The sequence below is a fragment of the Peromyscus leucopus genome, chromosome 15, assembly GCF_004664715.2.
Source record: "Peromyscus leucopus breed LL Stock chromosome 15, UCI_PerLeu_2.1, whole genome shotgun sequence".
NCBI lineage: Eukaryota > Metazoa > Chordata > Mammalia > Rodentia > Cricetidae > Peromyscus > Peromyscus leucopus.
The window spans coordinates 55,365,526-55,386,552 of NC_051076.1; the positions used below are offsets into that span (position 1 = coordinate 55,365,526).

The 21,027-nt window shown below is 43.1% G+C and overlaps 1 protein-coding gene across 7 annotated transcripts in view; it reads left to right on the top strand.

The window, feature by feature from the left end:
* The window catches only part of Zc3h11a (zinc finger CCCH-type containing 11A), a 47,234-nt gene extending 26,735 nt beyond the window's left edge, over window positions 1-20,499 (top strand). For all 7 annotated transcript variants that reach the window (XM_028876594.2, XM_028876591.2, XM_028876595.2 and 4 more), the window contains 12 exons: window positions 379-582; window positions 692-808; window positions 1,039-1,119; window positions 2,027-2,137; window positions 3,208-3,267; window positions 4,991-5,089; window positions 10,411-10,914; window positions 11,632-11,714; window positions 13,781-14,108; window positions 15,493-15,659; window positions 16,721-16,788; window positions 18,531-20,499. In XM_028876594.2, the coding sequence (XP_028732427.1) occupies window positions 379-582; window positions 692-808; window positions 1,039-1,119; window positions 2,027-2,137; window positions 3,208-3,267; window positions 4,991-5,089; window positions 10,411-10,914; window positions 11,632-11,714; window positions 13,781-14,108; window positions 15,493-15,659; window positions 16,721-16,788; window positions 18,531-18,789 (2,081 nt within the window). In that variant the 3' untranslated portion in view covers window positions 18,790-20,499. The remainder of the gene's footprint in view (window positions 1-378; window positions 583-691; window positions 809-1,038; window positions 1,120-2,026; window positions 2,138-3,207; window positions 3,268-4,990; window positions 5,090-10,410; window positions 10,915-11,631; window positions 11,715-13,780; window positions 14,109-15,492; window positions 15,660-16,720; window positions 16,789-18,530) is intronic.
* The last annotated feature ends 528 nt before the right edge of the window (window positions 20,500-21,027 follow it).

Sequence of the window (21,027 nt, forward strand, 5' to 3'; positions counted from 1 at the left end):
AAAAAAAAAGATCCAGAAGTTGGTGACACATACTTTAATCCCAGCTGGGGAAGCAGAGGCAGATGATGTCTCTATGTCTTTTTATGCCAAGGAAAAAATTCTAGAATCTCAACTTAAAATAAAATGTCTAGAATTTGGAACTAACTCTTGGGTTTACTGCTTTCGGTCCTACCATCTGTTTCTATACAATAAAGAGTTACACTCTTCTTCTCTTCATGGAGAGTTATAGAATGGAAATGGGAAAATTCAGTTTTAAAAAAATACCTTCTTAAGGAAAATGCACCAAATTTATCAAAAGGACAGGGATTTTTGTTGAGTTGGGATTATAATTCTCGGTTATAAATTTATGTCTTTTTTTTTTTTTTTTTAAATGTTTAGCTGTGTTACCCACTGGGCCTGAGTTGCAAGAAGAAGAAGTCAAGGCCAGCCAACTCACAGTTCAGCAGAACAAATTGTCGGTCCAGTCTAACCCCTCCCCTCAACTGCGGAGTGTAAGGAAAGTAGAAAGTTCGGAAAATGTCCCCAGCCCCACGCATCCACCCGTTGTAATCAACGCTGCCGATGATGATGAAGATGATGATGGTACGGTTAGCGCCCACCCCCCTTCTCTTTTTTTTTTTCAGTCAAATAATGTAATGTGTTACTTGGTCTTGGTCTTAACTGGAAATTTGTCTTAAATGTGGCTATCCAGATCAGTTTTCTGAGGAGGGCGATGAAAGCAAGACACCTGCCCTGCAGCCAACTCCTGAGGTTCACAATGGACTCCGAGTGGCTTCTTCCCGGAAACCCGGAGTCGCTTTAAAGCAAGGTACGGTACGCAGAGGCTGGCCTGTCTCTCAGCCGTGAAGCGTCTTTGGCTATTTTAACTACCTTGGAAACTCAGTGCAGTCACTAAGCTTTTCCTAGTGGATACGCTGTCTGCATACTGACACATACCTTCCTTCTAAGTCATTTACTCCAAGTACTGGAATGCCTGCAGAGAAAATGCAAAGAAAAAGGCTGTAGTTCCTCATGTGGTTTCCCTCTTGGGTTTCCCAGGTGAATGTTTGAATTTTGGAATAAAAACTCTTGAGGAAATTAAATCAAAGAAAATGAAGGAAAAATCCAAGAAGCAAGGTGGTAAGTCATCACGAGTTTTTTTTTTTTTTGGTTTTTCGAGACAGGGTTTCTCTGTGTAGCTTTGCGCCTTTCCTGGAGCTCACTTGGTAGCCCAGGCTGGCCTCGAACTCACAGAGATCCGCCTGGCTCTGCCTCCCGAGTGCTGGGATTAAAGGCGTGCGCCACCAACGCCCGGCCATCACGAGTTTTTGCATGAATACTTGCATGTTGCCTGACGAGAATAATCGATACTTCTGACAGCGACAGCCAAATCTAGCAAAGACAGACAGATTCTCATTTCTATGGCGTGTTCAAAGCGAAACACAAACGTACTGGAGCTGTGTTTCAGTCCTCACTGTTCAGAGCTAGAACCATATGATAATATAAGGAAACCTCTTGAGAGTGATTGATTGTTTTATGAGATAGGATCTCGATATGTATCTCTGGCCAGCCTGGAATTCACTCTGTAGACCAGGCCAGCCTTAAATGCACAGAGATCCGCCTGCCTCTGCTTCCCGAGTTCCGGGATTAAAGGAGTGCGTCACCACCATGCCAGGCTATGTCTTGAGATACATAACTGTAAGTAAAGAGCAACAGTTAAGAGACAGATTCAGGGGACTGTGGAGTGAAGTGTCTGCTCCACAAACCTGAGGACCTGCCTCTAGCCCTAGCAGCCGTATAAATAAACCAGACATGGATGTGTGCTGGGAATCCCGGTTCTGGGGAGACAGAGACAGGAGGATCCCTGGGGCTTGCTGACTAGCCAGCCCAGTTTAATCAGCTAGAGTCTTGTTAACCTTGCAGACACTTGAGACAGCATTCAGACAGCAGAGTGGTCTGCGTTGGACCTAACGTTCACAGGACAGAGATTCTTGACTTGGACTAGCTTTATTTTCCATAGATTATTTATTTGACTTTTCTCATTCAGAAAGCTCCTCAGGAGTTTCCAGCGCTTTACATCAGCCTCAGTCCAATCCAGGCCCTGAAAAGGAGAATGTTCGGACTGTGGTGAGGACAGTAACTCTCTCAAGCAAACAAGGTGCGCTATAGCAGGTCTCCCAGAGTACTGGGTTCTACTCTTATGTAATTGGGAACACAAAGTCCCTGGGTAATATGTTTGTGCCCTTTGGAGTTTTTGGAGAACCTGAAGTATTTTGATCATCTATAAGGATGAAAATTTGTTCATTTGATCCTGTTGTTTAAAAAGTTAGAATACTTTCTTGCTCAGGCAGTCTCACATTTATGTATATCTAATTTAACATGTTCTCTTTTCTTCAGCAAATTTATTGGCTGCTCATTTTGAGTAAAGAATGTTATTATATATTTAGAGTGATAGGAAAAATATCAGCCTTTTTATTGAATTGTTTAAAACCTAATAAGGAATTGTCTTTGTTTGGGTTACTGTTGCTATGATCAAACACCATGACCAAAAGCAAGTTGGGGAAGAGTTTATTTGGCTTACACTTCCATATTGCTGTTCATCATCAAAGGAAGTCAGGACAGGAACTCAAACAGGGCAGGATCCTGGAGACAGGAGCTGATGCAGAGGCCATGGAGGGGTGCTGCTTACTGGCTAGTTCTCATGGCTTGTTCAGCCTTCTTATAGAACCCAGGACCACCTGCCCAGGGATGGCACCACCCCCAGTGGGCATTCCCCCATTAATCACTAATTAATAAAATGCATGACAGGCTTGCCTGCAGCCTGATCTTACAGAGGCATTTTGTTAATTGATGTTCCCTCCTCTCAGATGACTTTAGCTTGTCAAATTGACATAAAACTATGTAGCATAGGAATAGAACACACTAAATTGCTCGTTTAAATGTTTATTTGAACCACAGACATTTCAGAGAAAGCTTTCTTGCTCATGTAATAATGTTAAATAGCTTTTCAAGGTGCACAAGGATAGTTTGACCAGAATCAGAGCCTCTCTCCATATGTTTGGCTACTGTTAATAATGCCATGCTGTTGCATGTTCATTAGACTTGATTACTTTCTTGTTAAATGTGACAGAAGACTGAGATGTAATTTTCAAAATACCTCCTTAGCAGGCTCATATGAATGTAAAGGAATCAGCTAACAGTGAACACATTTTATTTTTGCCATTTCAGAAGAGCCCTGGGTTAGACTGAGTCTTCCTGAGAGACTGGGAAAACGAAAATTTTCAGTAGGTGAGTTAGAATTTGTGTGTCTTCTGTCTGTGTGTTTATGCATGAACATGTTCCCTTGTTGAGACTCTTCATAAAAGCACCGTCATTGTTGACCTACTGGGCTGCCTGTATTCTTGACTGACAACATTATAAAAATTTCCTGTGTGTGCTACAGTAGTTTGAAGTGTTCTAACTTAGTAGATTATGACCATGACTAATCTTTTCTTTTTGGTTGAGAGCTAAGCCATCTCCAGCCCATGACTGACCTTTTAGAAGGTCCTAGGTTTAGTAATTACAGGCTTGAGCCAGACATGGTGACATGTGCTTTTAATCTCGGCACTCGGAGGCAGAGGCACGAGGGTCTTTGTGAGTTCAAGGCCAGTCTGGTCTTCATAGTTATTTCCAGGCCAGCCAAGACTACAAGACCCTTGTCTCCACTTGGATAAGCTAGAGAATATTAGATATTTTCAGTTGGTTCCTCCTCCTTCTCCCTCCTCCTCTTCCTCCTTCTTCTACTTCTCTTCCTCCTCTTCCCTCTCCTCATCCTCTTCCCTCTCCCCCTCCCCTCCCTCCTCATCCCTTCTCTTCTTTTTTTTTTTTTTTCTATTTTGTAAAGGCATGATTTGATCATCTATCACTCTAAGTCTTCATACCCCAGGAATAATAGGCATTGTAAGGGGCTGGAGAGATATAGCTCAGGGGTTAAGAGCACTGGCTGTTCTTCCAGAGGACCTGAGTTCAGTTCCCAGCACCCACATGGCAGCTCACACCTGTTTGCAACTCCTGTTCCAGGGGATCTGGCACACTAACACGGACATACATGCAGGCAAGACAACTCATGCACATAACAATAAAAATCAATCTTAGAAAAGAGGCATCATAAATTCCTTTACTGTCTTCCTAACTGAATTTATTATGAATTCAAAGTTTAGTGGTCTCTTAGTTATGGTTATAATTGCTATGACAAAATACATGACCAAGAAGGAAGCTGGGGAGGAAAGGGTTCATTTGGCTCACACAGCACAGCACTGTTCATCATCAAAGAAGTCAGGACAGGAACTGCAGCAAGGCAGGAACCTAGAGGTGGGAGCTGATGCAGAGGCCATGGAGGGCGCTGCTTACTGCCTTGTTCCTCGTGGCTCGCTCAGCCTGCTGCCTTATAGCACCCAGGACCACCAGCCCAGGAATGGCATCACCCACAGTGGGCCGAGCCCTCCCCTAATTAAGAAAATGCCTTACAGTTCGATTTTTTTGGTTTTTTGAGACAGGGTTTCTCTGTGTAGGCCTGGCTCTCTTGGAACTCGTTCTGTAGACCAGGCTGGCCTCAAACTCACAGAGATCCTCCTGCCTCTGCCTCCCAAGTGCTGAGATTAAAGGTGTGCGCCACCACCGCCCTGCTCTACAGCCAAATCTCATGGAGGCATTTTCTCAAGTGAGTTCCCTCCTTTCGGGTGCCTCTAGCTTGTTAAGCTGACATGAAACTGTCCAGCACCAGCGGTGTAGACACTCTCTCTTTGAGCCTTAGCTTCAGCCAGGGCTTAGGATTTTAGTTATCTGAAAAGTATCCGTTCATGTGTTTACATTTTTTTGTCTCCTAATTTTTTTCTTTATAGGTCATTTTTGTCTTTTAACATTAAGTTAAAAGATGTTGAACAATTGCTGCTTAAATGCAGAAAACTTGTCTGTTTCTTTTGTTTCACTTTGTTGAAGATTAAAATCTTAAAGTAAATCTCCCTATTTGTAGGTGGTGACAGTGATCCCCCATTAAAGCGAAGCCTTGCACAGAGGCTGGGAAAAAAGGTGGAAGCCCCAGAAACTAACCTTGATAAAGCACCAAAGAAAGGTAAGTGCTTGCTTTCTACCAGTTTGTCTGTCTGTGACAGTGACAGTCCAGGCTGGCTGGGCACTGCTCACTCCTCACAAACACTTGAGTGCTTACTCGACTTGATACTAAGTAGTCAACATTTAACAGTGTTATACACTTGTCAGCACTGGAGGTTACAGGCTCCTGAAAGATACAGGAATAGCCACAATACAGTGATCAATACTGTGACAGGAAAAACAATGCATGCTCCTGTGAGAGCGCATGGGAAGGTGCTCCGCATTCTGCTGTGTTAGGGAAAACATCACAGAGGAAATGGGGTTGAAGTTTAAGCCTAAAGGCAGGAAGTGGTGGGTGAAGTCGGAGGACCAGTGTGCATGCTAGTTTCAGTCAACTTGACATAATCTAGAGCTGTTTGGGAAGAACTCAGTTGAGAAAATATCCCCACCAAATTGGCCTGTGGGCAAGCAGGTGGTACTTTTTCTTAGTTGATGACTTAGGTGGGAGGGCCCAGCCCATTGTGAGTGGTACTGGCCCTGGGTGGTGGTACCACATATTATGAGAAAGCAGGTTTGAGCAGGCCACGGGGAGCAAGCCAGTAAATAGCATTTCTCCCTGGCCTCTTCATCAGCTCTTGCCTCCAGGCTCCTGCCCTCACTTACTTCTTCAGCAGTGGAGTGACCTGAGAGTTGTAAGCTGAAATAAACCCTTTCCTCTCCAAGTTGTTGATGGTCATGGTGTTTGATCAGAGCAATAGAAACTAAGACAACCAGGGTTTGTTTTTTTTTTTTTTGGTTTTTCGAGACAGGGTTTCTCTGTGTAGCTTTGCGCCTTTCTGGATCTCGCTTTGGAGACCAGCTGGCCTCGAACTCACAGAGATCCGCCTGCCTCTGCCTCCGAGTGCTGGATTAAAGCGTGCGCCACCACCGCCCGGCAAAGTCTTTTTTTTTTTTTTTTTTTGGTTTTTCGAGACAGGGTTTCTCTGTGTAGCTTTGCTACCTTTCCTGGAACTCACTTGGTAGCCCAGGCTGCCCGAACTCGCAGAGATCCGCCTGGCCTGCCCCGAGTGCTGGGATTAAAGGCGTGCGCCACCACCGCCCGGCGACAACCAGGGTTTGTATTCAAGAAAAGAGCTGAGGAAGCATCATACACCCAAGGAACTGCAGGTGGCTAAACCATGGAATGGGGAGGAAGGGCAGGATAACGAGAAGAAAAGGGAATTTGGTTAGAATCTTTTAAAGCCTTGTGTGAGAGTTTGAGCTTGTTCTGATAGAGTAACAGACTTGCAAGGGTATTTGAAAGGTATCGAGCTGGTGAGATGGCTCAGCTGGTCAAAGTCCATGCTGCAGTGTGAGGCCTGTGTTTATCCAGGCAGCACCAGTGGATAGGAGAGAACTGACACCTGAAAGTTGTCCTTTGACTCCATACATGTCCTAAGTGAGGCGCATCCGTCTGTCCTCACGTACACACACACAATAATAATAAAACCATTGAAGAAGAAGAAGGGTTGGGGCCGGGTATAGTGGCCCATGCCTTTAATCTCAGCATTCAGGGGGCAAAGGCGGGTGTATCTCCGTGAGTTCGAGGCCAGCCTGGTCTACAGAGTGAGATCCAGGACAGGCGCCAAAACAGCACAGAGAAACCCTGTCTTGAAAAACCCCCCAAAAAAAAAAAAAGAGGAAATCCATTAAGAGGCATGCCATATTATATGCTAAACTGTTGTAGACAGTTAGGTTCTAATAGGCTAGGTATGTAGATCAAGTCACAGGGTGTACATGGTCCCTGGGGTCAGTCAGCATCACCAAAAAGGGTGGGAAGAAGTCATTTTCCAAGCAGTGTATAGCCAGTTGCATTCTGTCAGATGACAAAGGTGTGGACACAACATGAGCCACTCTTTGTTTGAGGGCAACATAAAATACGTTCGTCTGTGTGTGTGTGTGTGTGTGTGTGTGTGTGTGTGTGTGTGTGTGTGTGTGGTAATCCCAGCACTTGGGAAACAGGTGGGGGGATCTTAGTAAATTTGAGGCCAACCTGGCCTACACGGTGAGTTCCAGGACAGCCATGGCTATGTAGAGACCCTGTCTAAAAAATAGAAAGAAAATCATTTCTTTATATTCTTAGATTCTTCCTGTAAATTATAGTTCTGTTCAATAGTGGGAACTATACAAGCATGTATATAAAGTGAATATCCATATATTCACATACTCTGCTTTTGTTGTTGTTGTTGTTTGTGGTGCTGTAGTTTCAAACCTAGATCTTCACACATGCTAGGCAGCTGATCTTCCATGTACTCTTAGTCCCCAGCTTTGCTTAATGCTATTCAGGATTTGATGTGATAGTTTTTATAAAAGAGTTTTAAATTTTGTATCTCTGGGCTTTCTCAATCCAACCATAGCTGATTTCTGTATCATTCTATGCTAGCATCCTTAAGAGAGAGTCTGATGTTGAGCTTCTTACTTTCCTGTAAGAAAACAACCACCACCACTTTCCCTTAAGACAAGATCTCAGTTCTGTAGTCCAGGCTGGCCTCAAATTCATGGCAACCTTCCTGTCACGGCCTCCCAGATGCTGGTGGGATTACAGATGTGAGTTATCATTCTTAGCTTTAATCTCCAGAATGTTTTAGGGTTTTCTGTCTGCCTGATTGATGTACTATTACTTCACTGTAGTGGATATAAACACACTTGGCTGGCAAGCCAGGGATTCAATGGACCCTTTGAATCTAACTTGGCTTTGTTTGTTCTAAGTCCACGTAGTAAATAGTTGAAGCTTGAAGTAGCTAAGTGCTAGAGTATTTGATTAGCATGGTGGTGCCCTCAGTTTGATCCTTACTACCCTTAAAAACAAAAATATTTTAGTCTTTGTAGTCCACAATCTCTGTCACAGTTACTCAGTTCTGCCACTGTGGTGTGAAATAGCCATATGTAACGTGAATATGTAAATGAATGAGTGGCTGTGTTCCAAGGACACTGTATGGCCAGATTTGGCCTGTGGGCTATAGTTCGCTTATCCTGAATGGCTAATTGTAGACTGACATTGTCTTTTTCATTACTTAGTCTTTCAAATGAGTTTATTTTGGCATTTGTCTTCAAAAGATTTTTGTTCTGGTCTCCCTCTCTTTCCCCCTCCCTCCCTTAACAGCTTAATTTTTCTTAGGCTGCTCTGGAGTTTTCAAATGAATCTGGGATTTTTGCTTGTTTGCTTGCTTGCTTAGTTCTGTTTCTGTATTCGTTTTTGAGATGCTGGAAATCAAGCCAGGTCCTATGCATGCTAGGTAAGCATTCTTCAGTGAGGTGTAACCTCTCCCCTAGTCCTTCCATTTCTACCCTAATGATTTCTCCGTTGTTCACTGTTACTTTTCATATTGGTTAACCTAGGCCTGGCAGTTTACTGTGCTGGTGAGTAGAATAGTGATTGACTGTTCTTTTAGAGTTACATCTACTGTTTAAACATATCTACTGAAATAGATTCCCCACAGAAATTCTTACAGATTACTCTATCGTGGCATTCTTCTTTTCTCATTATTAGTGTAGATTAATTCTGTTTTTAATGTCTTTATAATTTCAATGACATTTTGGTAGGGATGAGAAACAAGTCTCCAATTCACCATTAACCATGTACTTTCTTTGATTATTTTGAGATTAGCTTGTCATTGTGAAATGGAAGAAAAAACTACAATTGCAATTCTTTTTTCAGATTTATTTATTTTACATGTATGAATTGTCTGCTTGTGTATAGGTGCATCACATGTATGCCTGGTGTCTGTAAAGGTCAGAATAGGGTGTCAGATACCCTAGAACTTGAGTTACAGATAGTTGTGAGCAGCCATATGGGTGCTGGGAATGGAACCTTAACCACTGAGCCATCTCTACAGCCCCACCATCTTTTTGAAAATCTAATGAGAAGGAAGTTGTGGTAGCTCTTTATCTCAGTACTCATAAACTGAGACAGGACGATGGTGGGTGAGTTTGAGGTCACTTGTATATCAAGACCCTATCACAAAAGACTTACTCACTGGAAACAAAGAGATAATTCACTATTTGAGTACTTACTTTGTTGTGAGTACTTTGCTCTGTGGTTCATCATTGATTGTTCTCAGAAAGCATCATCCAGTATGTTTGGAGGTTCTGGCAGTTCCAGGACTCTTATCATGGTATCACCAGAGAAACTCACTGGACTCTGGAGCGTGAGAATCCAAACTGAGCTGACTTAAGACTGACCCTTTAAATAAACTCTGTTTAAACAAGAGCCCCAGAAGTAGTGGTTCACACCTATAAACTTGGGGTTAACTTGGACTATGTTATATCAGGGATTTGTAGGCCAGTCTGAGTTACAGAAAGATAGGGACATGGACAGAAATGAGACTGGTGGTGGTGGGGGAATACCAAGTTCACAGAGTTCCAGAACAGGCTACGTTTAGGAGCTTGGGGTGTAGTTTGTTTTTGAATTTTAATTAAAATCTCTTACTGGTTAGTCTGTGTATGTTAGTATGTGTATGTTGTACATGCATGCATGTGTATCATCTCTCTCTCTTTTTAATTTTATTTATTTTATTTTACAATACCATTCAGTTCTACATATCAGCCACGGGTTCCCCTATTCTCCCCCTTCCCACCTCCTCCCCTTACCCCCAGCCCACCCCACATTCCCACCTCCTCCAGGGCAAATCCGCTCTCTCTTTTAATTCTACATGAGTTCATTATTTCTTTTCTTGGCCCTCCACTAATGAGAATGATTGTCTCATGTGACATTTGTTCCCTGTTTTAAACAGTTGTAGAATGATCTTTTGAGGTCTGGGGGTGCAGGTCAGATTTGTGGCCTTTGGGTTTTGTTTAGTTTTTGTCTTGTCACCAGTTTTGTTTTCCCTCTTTTCCTGTTTTAAATGTCACTTCATGAAAAGTTTGCTTTGACCAGTTCCTAGACGGTGGTTTCCATTGCCGGACTTGCCGACAGCTCATTTAGTTACTCGGGTTTGGCAGACTATAGACCACACCTGGGCACAAGGATGCTTGGCTTCGTACCGTTTCTAGCCATGGGTCCAGCGCTAGTTTTATATACATAGGAGTGAATGGAGGACTCCTTGCTCCTTTTACTTAAGGTTTATAATGGTGCAGGTTTTTCCATTGAGAAATGATTCTCAGCCATTTGTGTGTTGTATTTCTGGATAGAAATACCAATCAGTAGGTTTGTCTCTAGAGATTTTCTTGCAGTTGTCTACAATTGAGAGTGAACCTGATGCTGTGCATGAGGCAACTGATGCCTCTCCCTGTATTTTCTACTCTTAGAGAGATCATAAGTCATTGAGAAACAAGAGTGTAAATATATGTTCCTTCCCCGAACAGAGAGAGTTAACAAAGCTGGTGAGATCCACGTGAAGACATTGGAAGAAATTCTTCTTGAAAGAGCCAGTCAGAAACGTGGAGAATTGCAAACTAAACTGAAGACAGAAGAGCCTTCCCGGACTGATGAGTCTCCATCAGGAACCAAAAGCTCTTCCTCAGTGCGGATCAAAACCTTCTCTGAGGTCCTGGCTGAAAAGAAACATCGGCAGCAGGAAATGGAGAGACAGAAACCCAAAAAGGATACAGGTTGCCCCAAGTTGACAGCAGATACTGACGTGAAGAAGACAGTGAGTCTGTTACCTGTTGCTGTCAGCAAAGGACAGCCCGAGGAGCCTGCGGGAAGAGCCAGGTCTATGCAGGAGGTGCACATAAAGACGCTAGAGGAGATCAAACTGGAGAAGGCCCTGAGGGTACAGCGAAGCTCTGAGAGCAGTGTCAGCTCCCGGCCTCAAGCGGAGGCTATTCCTGGGGCCAAGAGGCTGCTCCGCATCACCAAAAGAGCAGGTCTGTAGAGCCCCTCCAAGCAGCACGACTGTCTAAAGCACAGGGCAGGACCTCCAGGAGCTTGGGTAGTTGCTGACAAACTTTCCTTTACTGAGGGAATTTGAGGCAGCGGATTCAGTAGAGTAAGCTGTTGCTAGTAGCAGTTTGTAGTGCTACGGTGTGGTGGTGTTTTCTTGAGGTTCTGTAGGCCCCCCCATCTCTTAGCTGTGAGTTCTTTCTTGTTCCATTACTCCTCTCTGAATTTCCTTTCTGGGCTGTGTAAAACACTGACCAAAAGCAGCCTGGGCTAGGGAGTGTTACTTGGTTTACATTTCCCGATCACCAGTCCGTCATTGAGGGAGGTCAAGGCAGGAGCCTGGAGGCAGGAACTGAAGCATAGGCCATGGAGGATGCTGCATGCTCGTCTGCTTTCCATGGCTTGCTCAGTCTGCCTTTTTATACAACCAGGACCAACTGCCCAGGAGTAGCACTTCCCATGGTGGGCTGGCACTTCCCATGGTGGCCTGGACCCTCCTGCATCAATTACCAATCAAGGAAATGCCCCACAGGCTAGTCTGATAGAGACATTTTCTCAGCTGAGGCTCCCTCTTCCCAGATAGATTAGCTTGTGTTGACAGAAAAGCTAGTCAGCACAATTATATTCATTAAGAAAAGTTTTAATTTTAGTTCATTCCTCACATCCTGATTAAAGCAATGGTGTTTTTAATGTGAATACAGGTGCAAAAGAAGAGAAAAACCTCGAGCTCGAAGGCAGTGAAATTGCGTCTCAGAGCAGTGTGACTAAGACAGAGGCTAGTGAGGTAAGTTTGTCAGATTATGACTCTTGGCAGACCAAGAGGAGGTGAATGAATGATGTGTACTTTTAGTTGTAGTATACATTAAATTTCCGTCAAAATTTCACTGGTAAGTTGAGTATGGTTTTAATTGTTTTGTTTTGGGTCGTGTTTTTGTTGTTTAGGGTTTTTTTTGGAGTTTTGAAGACAGTTTCTCACTATGTTGCTTGAACTCTGCCTGCCTCAGCCAGCCTCATTCCATAGTACAGATTACAACCTCCGCTACAGTGCCCAGTACTGTGGTCATCATTTTCTATGGAAGTTTCTTTTTTGTTTGGTTTGGGGTTATTTTTTGTTTTTTTTTTTTAAATTAGTTTTTTTTTTTTGTTTGTTTGTTTGTTTGTTTTTTAGATTTATTTATTATATATATAGTTCTCTATCTGCATGTATGCCTGCATACCAGAAGAGGGCACCAGATCTCATTACAGGTGGTTGTGAGCCACCATTTGTTTGCTGGGAATTGAATTCAGGACCTCTGGAAGAGCAGCCAGTACCATTAACCTCTGAGCCATCTCTCCAGCCCCGATTTTTAGTTTTTAAAATAGGGTCTATGTGGCCCTGATTGACCTGGAACTCACTGTGTAGACCTGACCGGTCTCCAACTCACATAGATCTACCTGCCTCTTCCTTCTGTTTGCTGAGATTATAGGTTTGCACCACCACTGCCCAGCATCTGTGGAAGATTCTTACAGTTCTCTGTATGTTAGTTTTCTTTGTTTTCATAGTTTTTTAACTGGCTGTTAATATTTTGCTGCACATCGTGTAAAGCTTGACCTTTTCCTCCAATGTTTATTTACTTTATGTGTGTGAGTGTTCACATACACATGTACATGTGTGTATGTGTGTATGTATATCTGCATGTATGCACACTGTGGCACCATGTGTGTTCATGGTGTCTGCAGAGGCCAGAAGAAGGCATCAGATCCCCAGAACTGGAGTTAAGGATGGTTGTGAACTGACATGTCTGTGTTGGGAAATGAACCTGGGTTCTTTGCAAGAGCAGCAGGTATTCTTAACCACTGAGCCATCTGTCCAGCTCCCACTTTCTCGAGATGGTGTCTCATATAGCTCAGGCTAGCTTCAAGCTAGCTATGTAGCCAAAGACCTTGAACTGATTCTGCTGCCTCTGCTACCAGAGTGCTGTGATGACTGGTATGTGCCACCACATTCGACTAGGGATTTTCTCTTTAGAAAGAATGAACAACCTAGGCATGGTGACACAAGCTTGTGGCACTCCTAGGCTTTGGGGCTGCGAGGCTGAGGTAGGACGCTCGTTAGTGGAGGCCATTCTGGGCCACACAGTCAGTTGTTTGTTTGTTTGTTTTTCTCAAAAACAAAGGATAAATGCTATAATAGTTTTTCTCCTACCTCTCCTTTAAGCTTTTTGTTATATAAGCAGATTTAATACTCAACTCAGGTTGAAAGATGTACAATATATCATTTTGTAGCCTGCTCTAGCTTTAGTAATTCCTTAAGACGTTCATTTTTACTGGCTCTAATATTCTAATTTGTGACTAGAAGGTCTTTCTGGGCATTGAGATTTTCACACAGTTGATATAGTATCTTAACATAAACCTTAATGTATAGTGTCTTAATTAGTATCATTTGTGTTTTTTCTTTCTTTCTTTTTTTTTTTTTTTTTTTTTTAGTTTTTTCGAGACAGGATTTCTCTGTGTAGCTTTGCTCCTTTCCTGGAACTCACTCTGTAGACCAGGCTGGCCTCGAACTCAGAGAGATCTGCCTGCCTCTGCCTCCCGAGTGCTGGGATTAAAGGCATGCGCCACCACCGCCCGGTTCATTTTTTTTTTCTTGGGGTCATAATTACATAGCCAATAGAATCTAGGTTTTTTATTGATTCACACATCTTCATTTCCAATCTTTCACACTTAACAGCATATCTTCTGTTTAATATCAAATAATCAGCTTCCTTATTATTCTGAATCATGTAATACTCTGTCTGCCTAGCTTAGATATTCACTCAGCACTATAAATGAGAAAGTAGGGCTTAATTCTTTGATTGAATGTTTCCACAGACTTCAGATGAGACCATAAGTGACACCACAAAAATTCCAGTCAATAGATGTGACACTGTCAGAGAGAAGCACACTGAGAAAGAGCAGGAGGCAGGAGCCTCACAGAAGGAGAAGCCAGCCTTGACGCCTGTCCCCGGAGACGGGGCCTCGTACTTCACCCGGGTGGTGGGGAAGCCCGTGCTCACTGCTGTATCAGGCATCACACGGCACCTGGCTAAGCGCCTCCCCACAGAGTCATCCCAAAAGGGGGAGGTAGAAACCTCTGGAATCGGGGACTCCATACTGAATGTGAAATGTGCAGCACAGACTTTGGAAAAAAGGAGTAAAGGTGAGTGATTTTGCTACCTTTATCATAGCACAATGACCAAATCTCAGTCACTGGCAACTGTGGGGTTGAATCACTTGTGCACCGAGGTCACACCAACAGGTGGTAATACAGTCATCTGCAGAGATGAAACTTAGGCAGAGTTCTTTTTCACAACTTAAAACTAACTGCTGGAGGGGTTGGTGGGTTGGTTGGTGGTGGGTGGGTGGGTTGGTTGGTTGGTTGGTTTTGCCTTCTTTGGGGCTGTAACTGTAGCTCAGTTGTTAGTACTTATCTAGTATGCACAAAGCCCTGGGTTCCATTACAGCAGCACAGAAAAACCATGTCTGGTGAAACACACCTGTAATCCCAGCTCAGTTTGTATTAGGGTTCTCTAGAGGAACAGAACCAGTAGCATGAATGCGGAAGAGGGATTTATTAGATTGGTTTCCATGGTTGTCCAGTAGAGGCTGAACTACACTAGAGAGGCCGACCGAGGTGGAATTCCTCTTTAGTCCTCATCGTGGGTTTTAAGTCAGCCAGTTGTTGGGTGAGGGTTTGAGTTTGGGTTTTGGCAGCTTGAGTCCCATGGCTGCTGGAGGAGGGTTCTCTTTCAGGACATACTTTGAATGTTCTGGATTGTTTCTGTGCCTCTGTATACTGTTACCGTGGAGCTCACTCTTTTCCTCTGTTGCTTTATCCAAAGACACTAGACCCAAACAGCATTATTATTTTCTCTACTGTCCCACAAAAATTCAAAGTTTTATTATTAGAATCACCAAATCCTTGCTCTTCTCAAGAGGTGAAGCAAGAAGTGGAAACAAGAGGATTAGAAGTTCAGAGTTATCTTCACCCACATGATTGGAGGGTAGCCTGGGTTACCTGAGACCTTGTCTCAGAAAAGGGAAAACATAAAAGCCCCATTCAGAACTTTTGTGGTGCACTTTCCTTGCGGTGTTTTGAGTCCCTCCCCAGATGGCCTCAGACTCGGTTCTCCCCCAGCCCTCTGGGTGCTGGGATTACAGGTGTGCAGCTGCAGTCAGCTTTTCCTCTCGTTTTGCAGAAAGAAATACCATGGAATATGATAGTGACATTGAATGAAGAGTATTGCATGGTGACCTGTGTAGTAGATCTTTTTCATTCAGGCAGTTTGCTCTTTTGGTATTGCTTTTTTTGTTATTCTTAAGACCCGGTCTCTGTGTGGTCTTGGCTCCCCTGGAACTCACAGTTCTGACCTCCGACTCAACAGCGGTCCTCCTGCCTCTGCCTCCCGGTGCTGGGGTGTACCGTGCCCGGCAACGCTTTTGGTATTTCTACTACTAAAGGAATTGTATCCTGTTCTTAGTTACATCTCAGGATGTGAAAGAGATCATCTAGTTGCTAATCACATATGTTCTGTCTCCTGTAGCCAAACCCAAAGTTAATGTGAAGCCGTCTGTGGTCAAGGTTGTTTCATCTCCCAAAATGGCTCCAAAACGCAAGGCAGTGGAGGTGCACCCGGCTGTCATTGCAGCTGTGAAGCCGCTCAGTGCTGGCGGTGTCCTGCAGGAAAGCCCCGCCAAGAAAGCGGCTGTGGTAAGAACTGACCCACGGCAGTGGTGCTGGACTCGGGGGTAGGATTGCCTTTGGCTGTTGGTTTGTTTGCATCTCACACTTCTGCCATCTCCTGAGCATTGGCTTCCTCAGACTGTGGCTCTAGTAACTAGAGTCTGGTTGGAGAGTTGAGAAGTGGCAGGCGGTATTTTGAAGCTGGGTTTTTGGGTGGCAAGGTATTTTGCTCACTTACATACTCAGCCTCTAGATCATTGGGTTCCTAGGATTAAAGAACGGTAGCCTCTGGGCTGAAGATACAGCTCAGAGCAAGATCCTAGGTTACACACACACACACACACACACACACACACACACACACACACACACGCCGCCACCAAAGATACAGCTCAGAGCAAGATCCTAGGTTACACACACACACACACACACACACACACACACACACACACACACACACACACACACACACGCCGCCACCAAACCCAAAAACTAGCTGTGGTTCTAAGAAGGCAACAAAAGAAAATATGCTCTTGGGGTGAAAGAAGGGCCTGACTCGAGGCTGGGCAGTGCTGGGGTAGAGGCTCTGAGTTTCAGGCCGCCTTGGTCTACCTTCAGAAGTCTGGTACAGCCAAAGCTACATAGTCAAGCCCTGTCTCCAAAAAAAAAAAAAAAAGAAAGGAAAAGAAAATCTTGTAAAAGCCTTGAAGTCTGGGGGCATGGTTCAGTGGGTAAGAGTGCTTGCTATACAAGTATGAGCGCCTGAGTTTGAATCCCTGAGCACCTACATAAAAAGCCAGTGTGGCCATACACTTGCCTGTCACCCCAACGTTGGAGGCATAGAGACAGGTGTATCCCAAAAGATCACTGGCCAGCCAGCATAACTTGAAACCATGAGCTTGAAGTTCAGTAACAGACTAACTTCCCACAGACGTGAAGGAGAGAATGGCAGACTCCTCCTGAGCGCCTTCTCTGAACTAACTCTACATGCTTGCACATGGGCCCTTGCATATACACACACACAGCATACAAACACCAGCGAGAGAAGCTTAACTCTCAGGGAGTTTTACCTTCCTCTTCCTTTGTAGGCTGTGGTCCCCCTTCTCTCTGAGGATACATCCATCGCCATGTCTGAGACAGAAAAACCTAAGGACAGGTAATGTCTTCTTAACCAAATTCCAGGCCATTACTGATTTTCCTCTTTGTCAAAAAATGCAATAAGTCACTGAACATTTACAGGTTAGCTACCTCTAAAGCTAACTCCACACTGAGGGCAAAAAGCATGAAAGTGGAGGTCGCTTCTCTTCACTGCTGTTGATGGTTGCCCTTATTGTTGGAAGATACTTTAAATACCTGGCTAAGTTCAAAAGGTACTGGATTCCCAGTTAGTGAAACAATAACAACTTGTCACTAGTGATATAGATATATAGGAGGATATGGAGATGATAAGATAAAAGGGTAGATCAATGAACCTACTTTTGAAGAACAACTTGTTTAAAATGTTTTACATTGGTATAAATTTTAGTTTATTGATACAAACTTGAAGTTAATTTTGTTATACTGTATATATATATTTCTATTCTTGTTTGAGGTATTATGTTTATGTAACTCATTTAAAATTGTAATGGATAATTAAAAAATAGATTAATAATTAGTCATCTATGATAATCATATCTGTAGCCATGTTAGTTAAGTCTTCTAGGTATACATAGATATATTTCAGATAGATAGGTAATCTTCAAACATTTCATAGACCTAGAGAATATGGCATTTAAATAACTTAAAATTCTGTTGACATGAGACACAATTGCTCGTGGCTGCACCAATTGATCCCTAGAGAATGTTGGGCTTCTAAGACATTTCCATTTGGAAGTTTGTCTTTTTGTCACAAAATGGCCTACTGGGCAAAGAACTGCCCTTGCCTTGATGGCTGACAGTACAAATATAATGCTGTCCTTTCTGGACAAGCGGGACACAAGGAAAGCGACCACTGTACTCTGCCAAGACAGGGTAAGATGGTCTCTCAGAATTCCTGCTTCTAAAAATGGTCTGTCAGATATTCTAGGCCTGTAGCCAATTTAAATGCACCAACAATTCTGAGAAACATTAGGTGACTGTCCAGGCTGCCAGCTGTCTTGGTCTATTTTTGCAAGATTCCCGAAAGTTGCTTGCATCCATCTACCATTTCTCAGGTACCATTATGTTCCTTCTCAGGTCTTTGATGTGGTTGAAAACTAGATAGTTGTAATTTCCTCAGTTATGATAAAAGATAAGTTAGATATAAAACCTTAAACTCACAAATATAAGATAGATAGGACATCTTCTTTAATATTGTAACTATAATTCTTGCTCGGTAATTGTTTTGTTATATGTAATTTTACCATGTTAAAGTTAAAACCTTCCTTTTTAAAAAAAGAAAAAAAGGGGAAGTGCTGTGGATATCGCTCTATATAAATAAAACACTGATGGCCAGTGACCAGGCAGGAAGTAGGTTGCCAGGCAGGAAGTAGGTGGGACAAGGAGAGAGGAGAATTCTGGGAAGCAGAAGGCTGAGGGGAGAGACACTGCAGCCACCGCCAGGACAAGCAGCATGTAAAGACGCCGGTAAGCCACCAGCCACTTGGCAAGGTATAGATTTATAGAAATGGGTTAATTTAAGATATAATAACAGTTAGCAAGAAGCCTGCCACGGCCATACAGTTTGTAAGTAATATAAGCGTCTGAGTGATTATTTTATAAGTGGATTGTGGGACTGCAGGGTTTGGTGGAACCTGGAGAGAGCCCTCCAGCAACACACTAGCTGTCCTCGAGGTCACACAACCATGGTTAACTGTTTGAACAGTGTTGAACCATGGAGGAAGGGCACCGCTGGGCTAACAGTCTGCTTTCCCCTTACAGTTTTGTGCTGCCTTCAACCCAGTCCTCTTCAGAACCCTCGCTCCCAGAAGGATCTGGCCCTTCCTCATCCCAGGTGGCATCTAAACCTCGCCGACTGAGCTCTGCCTCAACAGGAAAGCCTCCACTCTCCGTGGAAGATGATTTTGAGAAACTAATATGGGAAATTTCAGGAGGCAAATTAGAAGCTGAGATTGACTTGGATCCTGGCAAAGATGAAGACGACCTTCTGCTTGAGCTCTCAGAGATGATTGACAGCTGAAGCTGATGGTGAGGACGCTTTAAAGAAAAAAAAAAAAAAAAAAAAACCCTCACCAAAACTGGACTTAGTTTCATCTATTCTAACATTTGCCTGAGGTGATCATTTCTTTAGTCTCAAATTTTGCCCAAATCAAAAGTATACCTCTGAAGTACCTATGTGTGTCCTGGTTCCCCTGGGGTCAGATCTTTACATCCCTTGATGACTGTTTGTCCATTTGATGCCATTGTTTAGTATCTTTGAGAAGAAAGTTCTGTAATGCCTTTCTCTCCACCCAAGACTGAGCTCCCAATGAAATGGTGCGAGAGAACTCCGTGGCTCCTTGAGGCGTTTGTCAGTGTGGGCGAGCTTCCCTTTGCTGTATTTATTTATGTATTGTCTTAAGATTATCAGAGTTGAAAATGAAGACAGCTGCTAACCATTGTGGACCAAATGTCATGCTACCACTAAACAAAAGACCCACTCCGTCTATGTTAAATTGTATGTCTTTTTAAAGGTATTTGGAGATTCGTCTAAGCTTTAAAGGGGCCGAGCGGCTCGAGAACCTGAGATGTGGACAGAACTCTGGACCCGTCCTGTTGCATTAGCTGCTCCATAAGCCTCTGAAGAGCAATAGCTAATTTATTATTACTGTAATTTTTTAAAGGCTTTAAAGTGCCTCAGGGGTCCCCTGAAACGAATTTTCTACTTCTGGGATTCCCTGGATTCTTTATAAGATGGTGACATGACTAGGGAAATTCTTTTTTTAGTGTGAAAATTGTCCCTTTTCTTCAATACCTTTCTCCTACTGGCATTGAATTATCACAGAGACAGAAAATTGGTAAATTTTATAATTTCTAACTCTCCCAGGAAACTCCTCTTGCCTAGTATTTATTTGATGTGCTTTAACCACGGGAGGAGGAGGGAAAAAAAAAACAACAAAAAAAGCCAACCTCATTCAAGCTGCCAGTATTGATCTCCGGACTGTAGCAGTACACTGGGCTGTGCTGTCGCAGAGATGGCGAGATGCTCTGGGGTGTATTGGATACCTCCAGTTTCTTCATTTCTGGATTGAGTTTTCTTTTCTTGATGTTGGTCTTCATATCACCTCAAGGTTTAGACTTGTGAACGAACAAGTCTGATGAGGGTAATAGTCTTGAAATGAGACACTGTACAGAATTGGAAGGCAGAAAGAAAGACTTGTTCATTGTGATACTTTCTGTAGGCGGCCAGTTTGTTTCTCATAGGGAAATCCTGGATCACCCGTCGTCATGTTGGCTCCTAAGGAACTGCTGTTGTAAGCGGCTCATCAAGAGTTGAAGTTCATGTAGCCTTGTTGGGAATATGGAAAAGGAAGAAAGCCACAGGACTGCCCGTTCAGTCTGGGAAGATCTGGATGATTCTGCACATGCAAAAATGACTTGAAATTTATGTATAGACACTTGTACCAATCCATCTTCAGCTGACTGAATGTTGTAAGATAGCCCTTCTCCAAAGCAGGGGTGGAATGTTCTGCTTTCACCACACATTTTATAAACACATTTCCTTTTTTGAATTGACCTATAGATTGTAGGTCCCTTTTGTATATAATCTATTCTTTTGCTTTAAAAGAAAGTCTGTTCATATTTAATGCCCTGTATTAGTCAGTGATTTTCGTTCAACATTATTCGAACCATTTGCCATTACTGAAAGAGAAATACTTATTTGTGTTTTAAATAAAACTGATATAGGAAATCTTTAGGTCTTATCATTATAACTTAAGTGATGCTATTAATTTTTTAAAAGGAGGGCAGGTTTAAAAGTGATCTTAATATTCAGTGATTGAGAATTTTCAAACATGAAGATGGAAGAAAAGGTTTAATTAGAGTGCAGGTTTTTCTATCTGTGTACTGACTTCTTACTGTTACAAAAATACATGTAAATTTTTAGTAACCAAAGACAATAAGTTTTTTCCTCCTAGTAGCCTAATAGTCCCCAGGCTGAGACTATAACTTAGCAGTGGACCATTGGCCTAGTGTACATGAGGCTTGGTCCAGCCTAATGCTGTCCCCCACATAGCCCCAAAAGGTCCCATCAGTTGAATGAACTCTTCATGTACATATCTTAATGGTCATAGATCAAATGTTGCAGCTTGGCTCTGCCCCAAATTTTGGAGATAGCTTTACAGTTTATATTTTTTCAAGATTAGGCCAGATGTAGTGGCACATGCCTTTAATCCCAAGCAGAAGCAGGAGGGTCTCTGAATTCCAGGCCAAAAAAGAA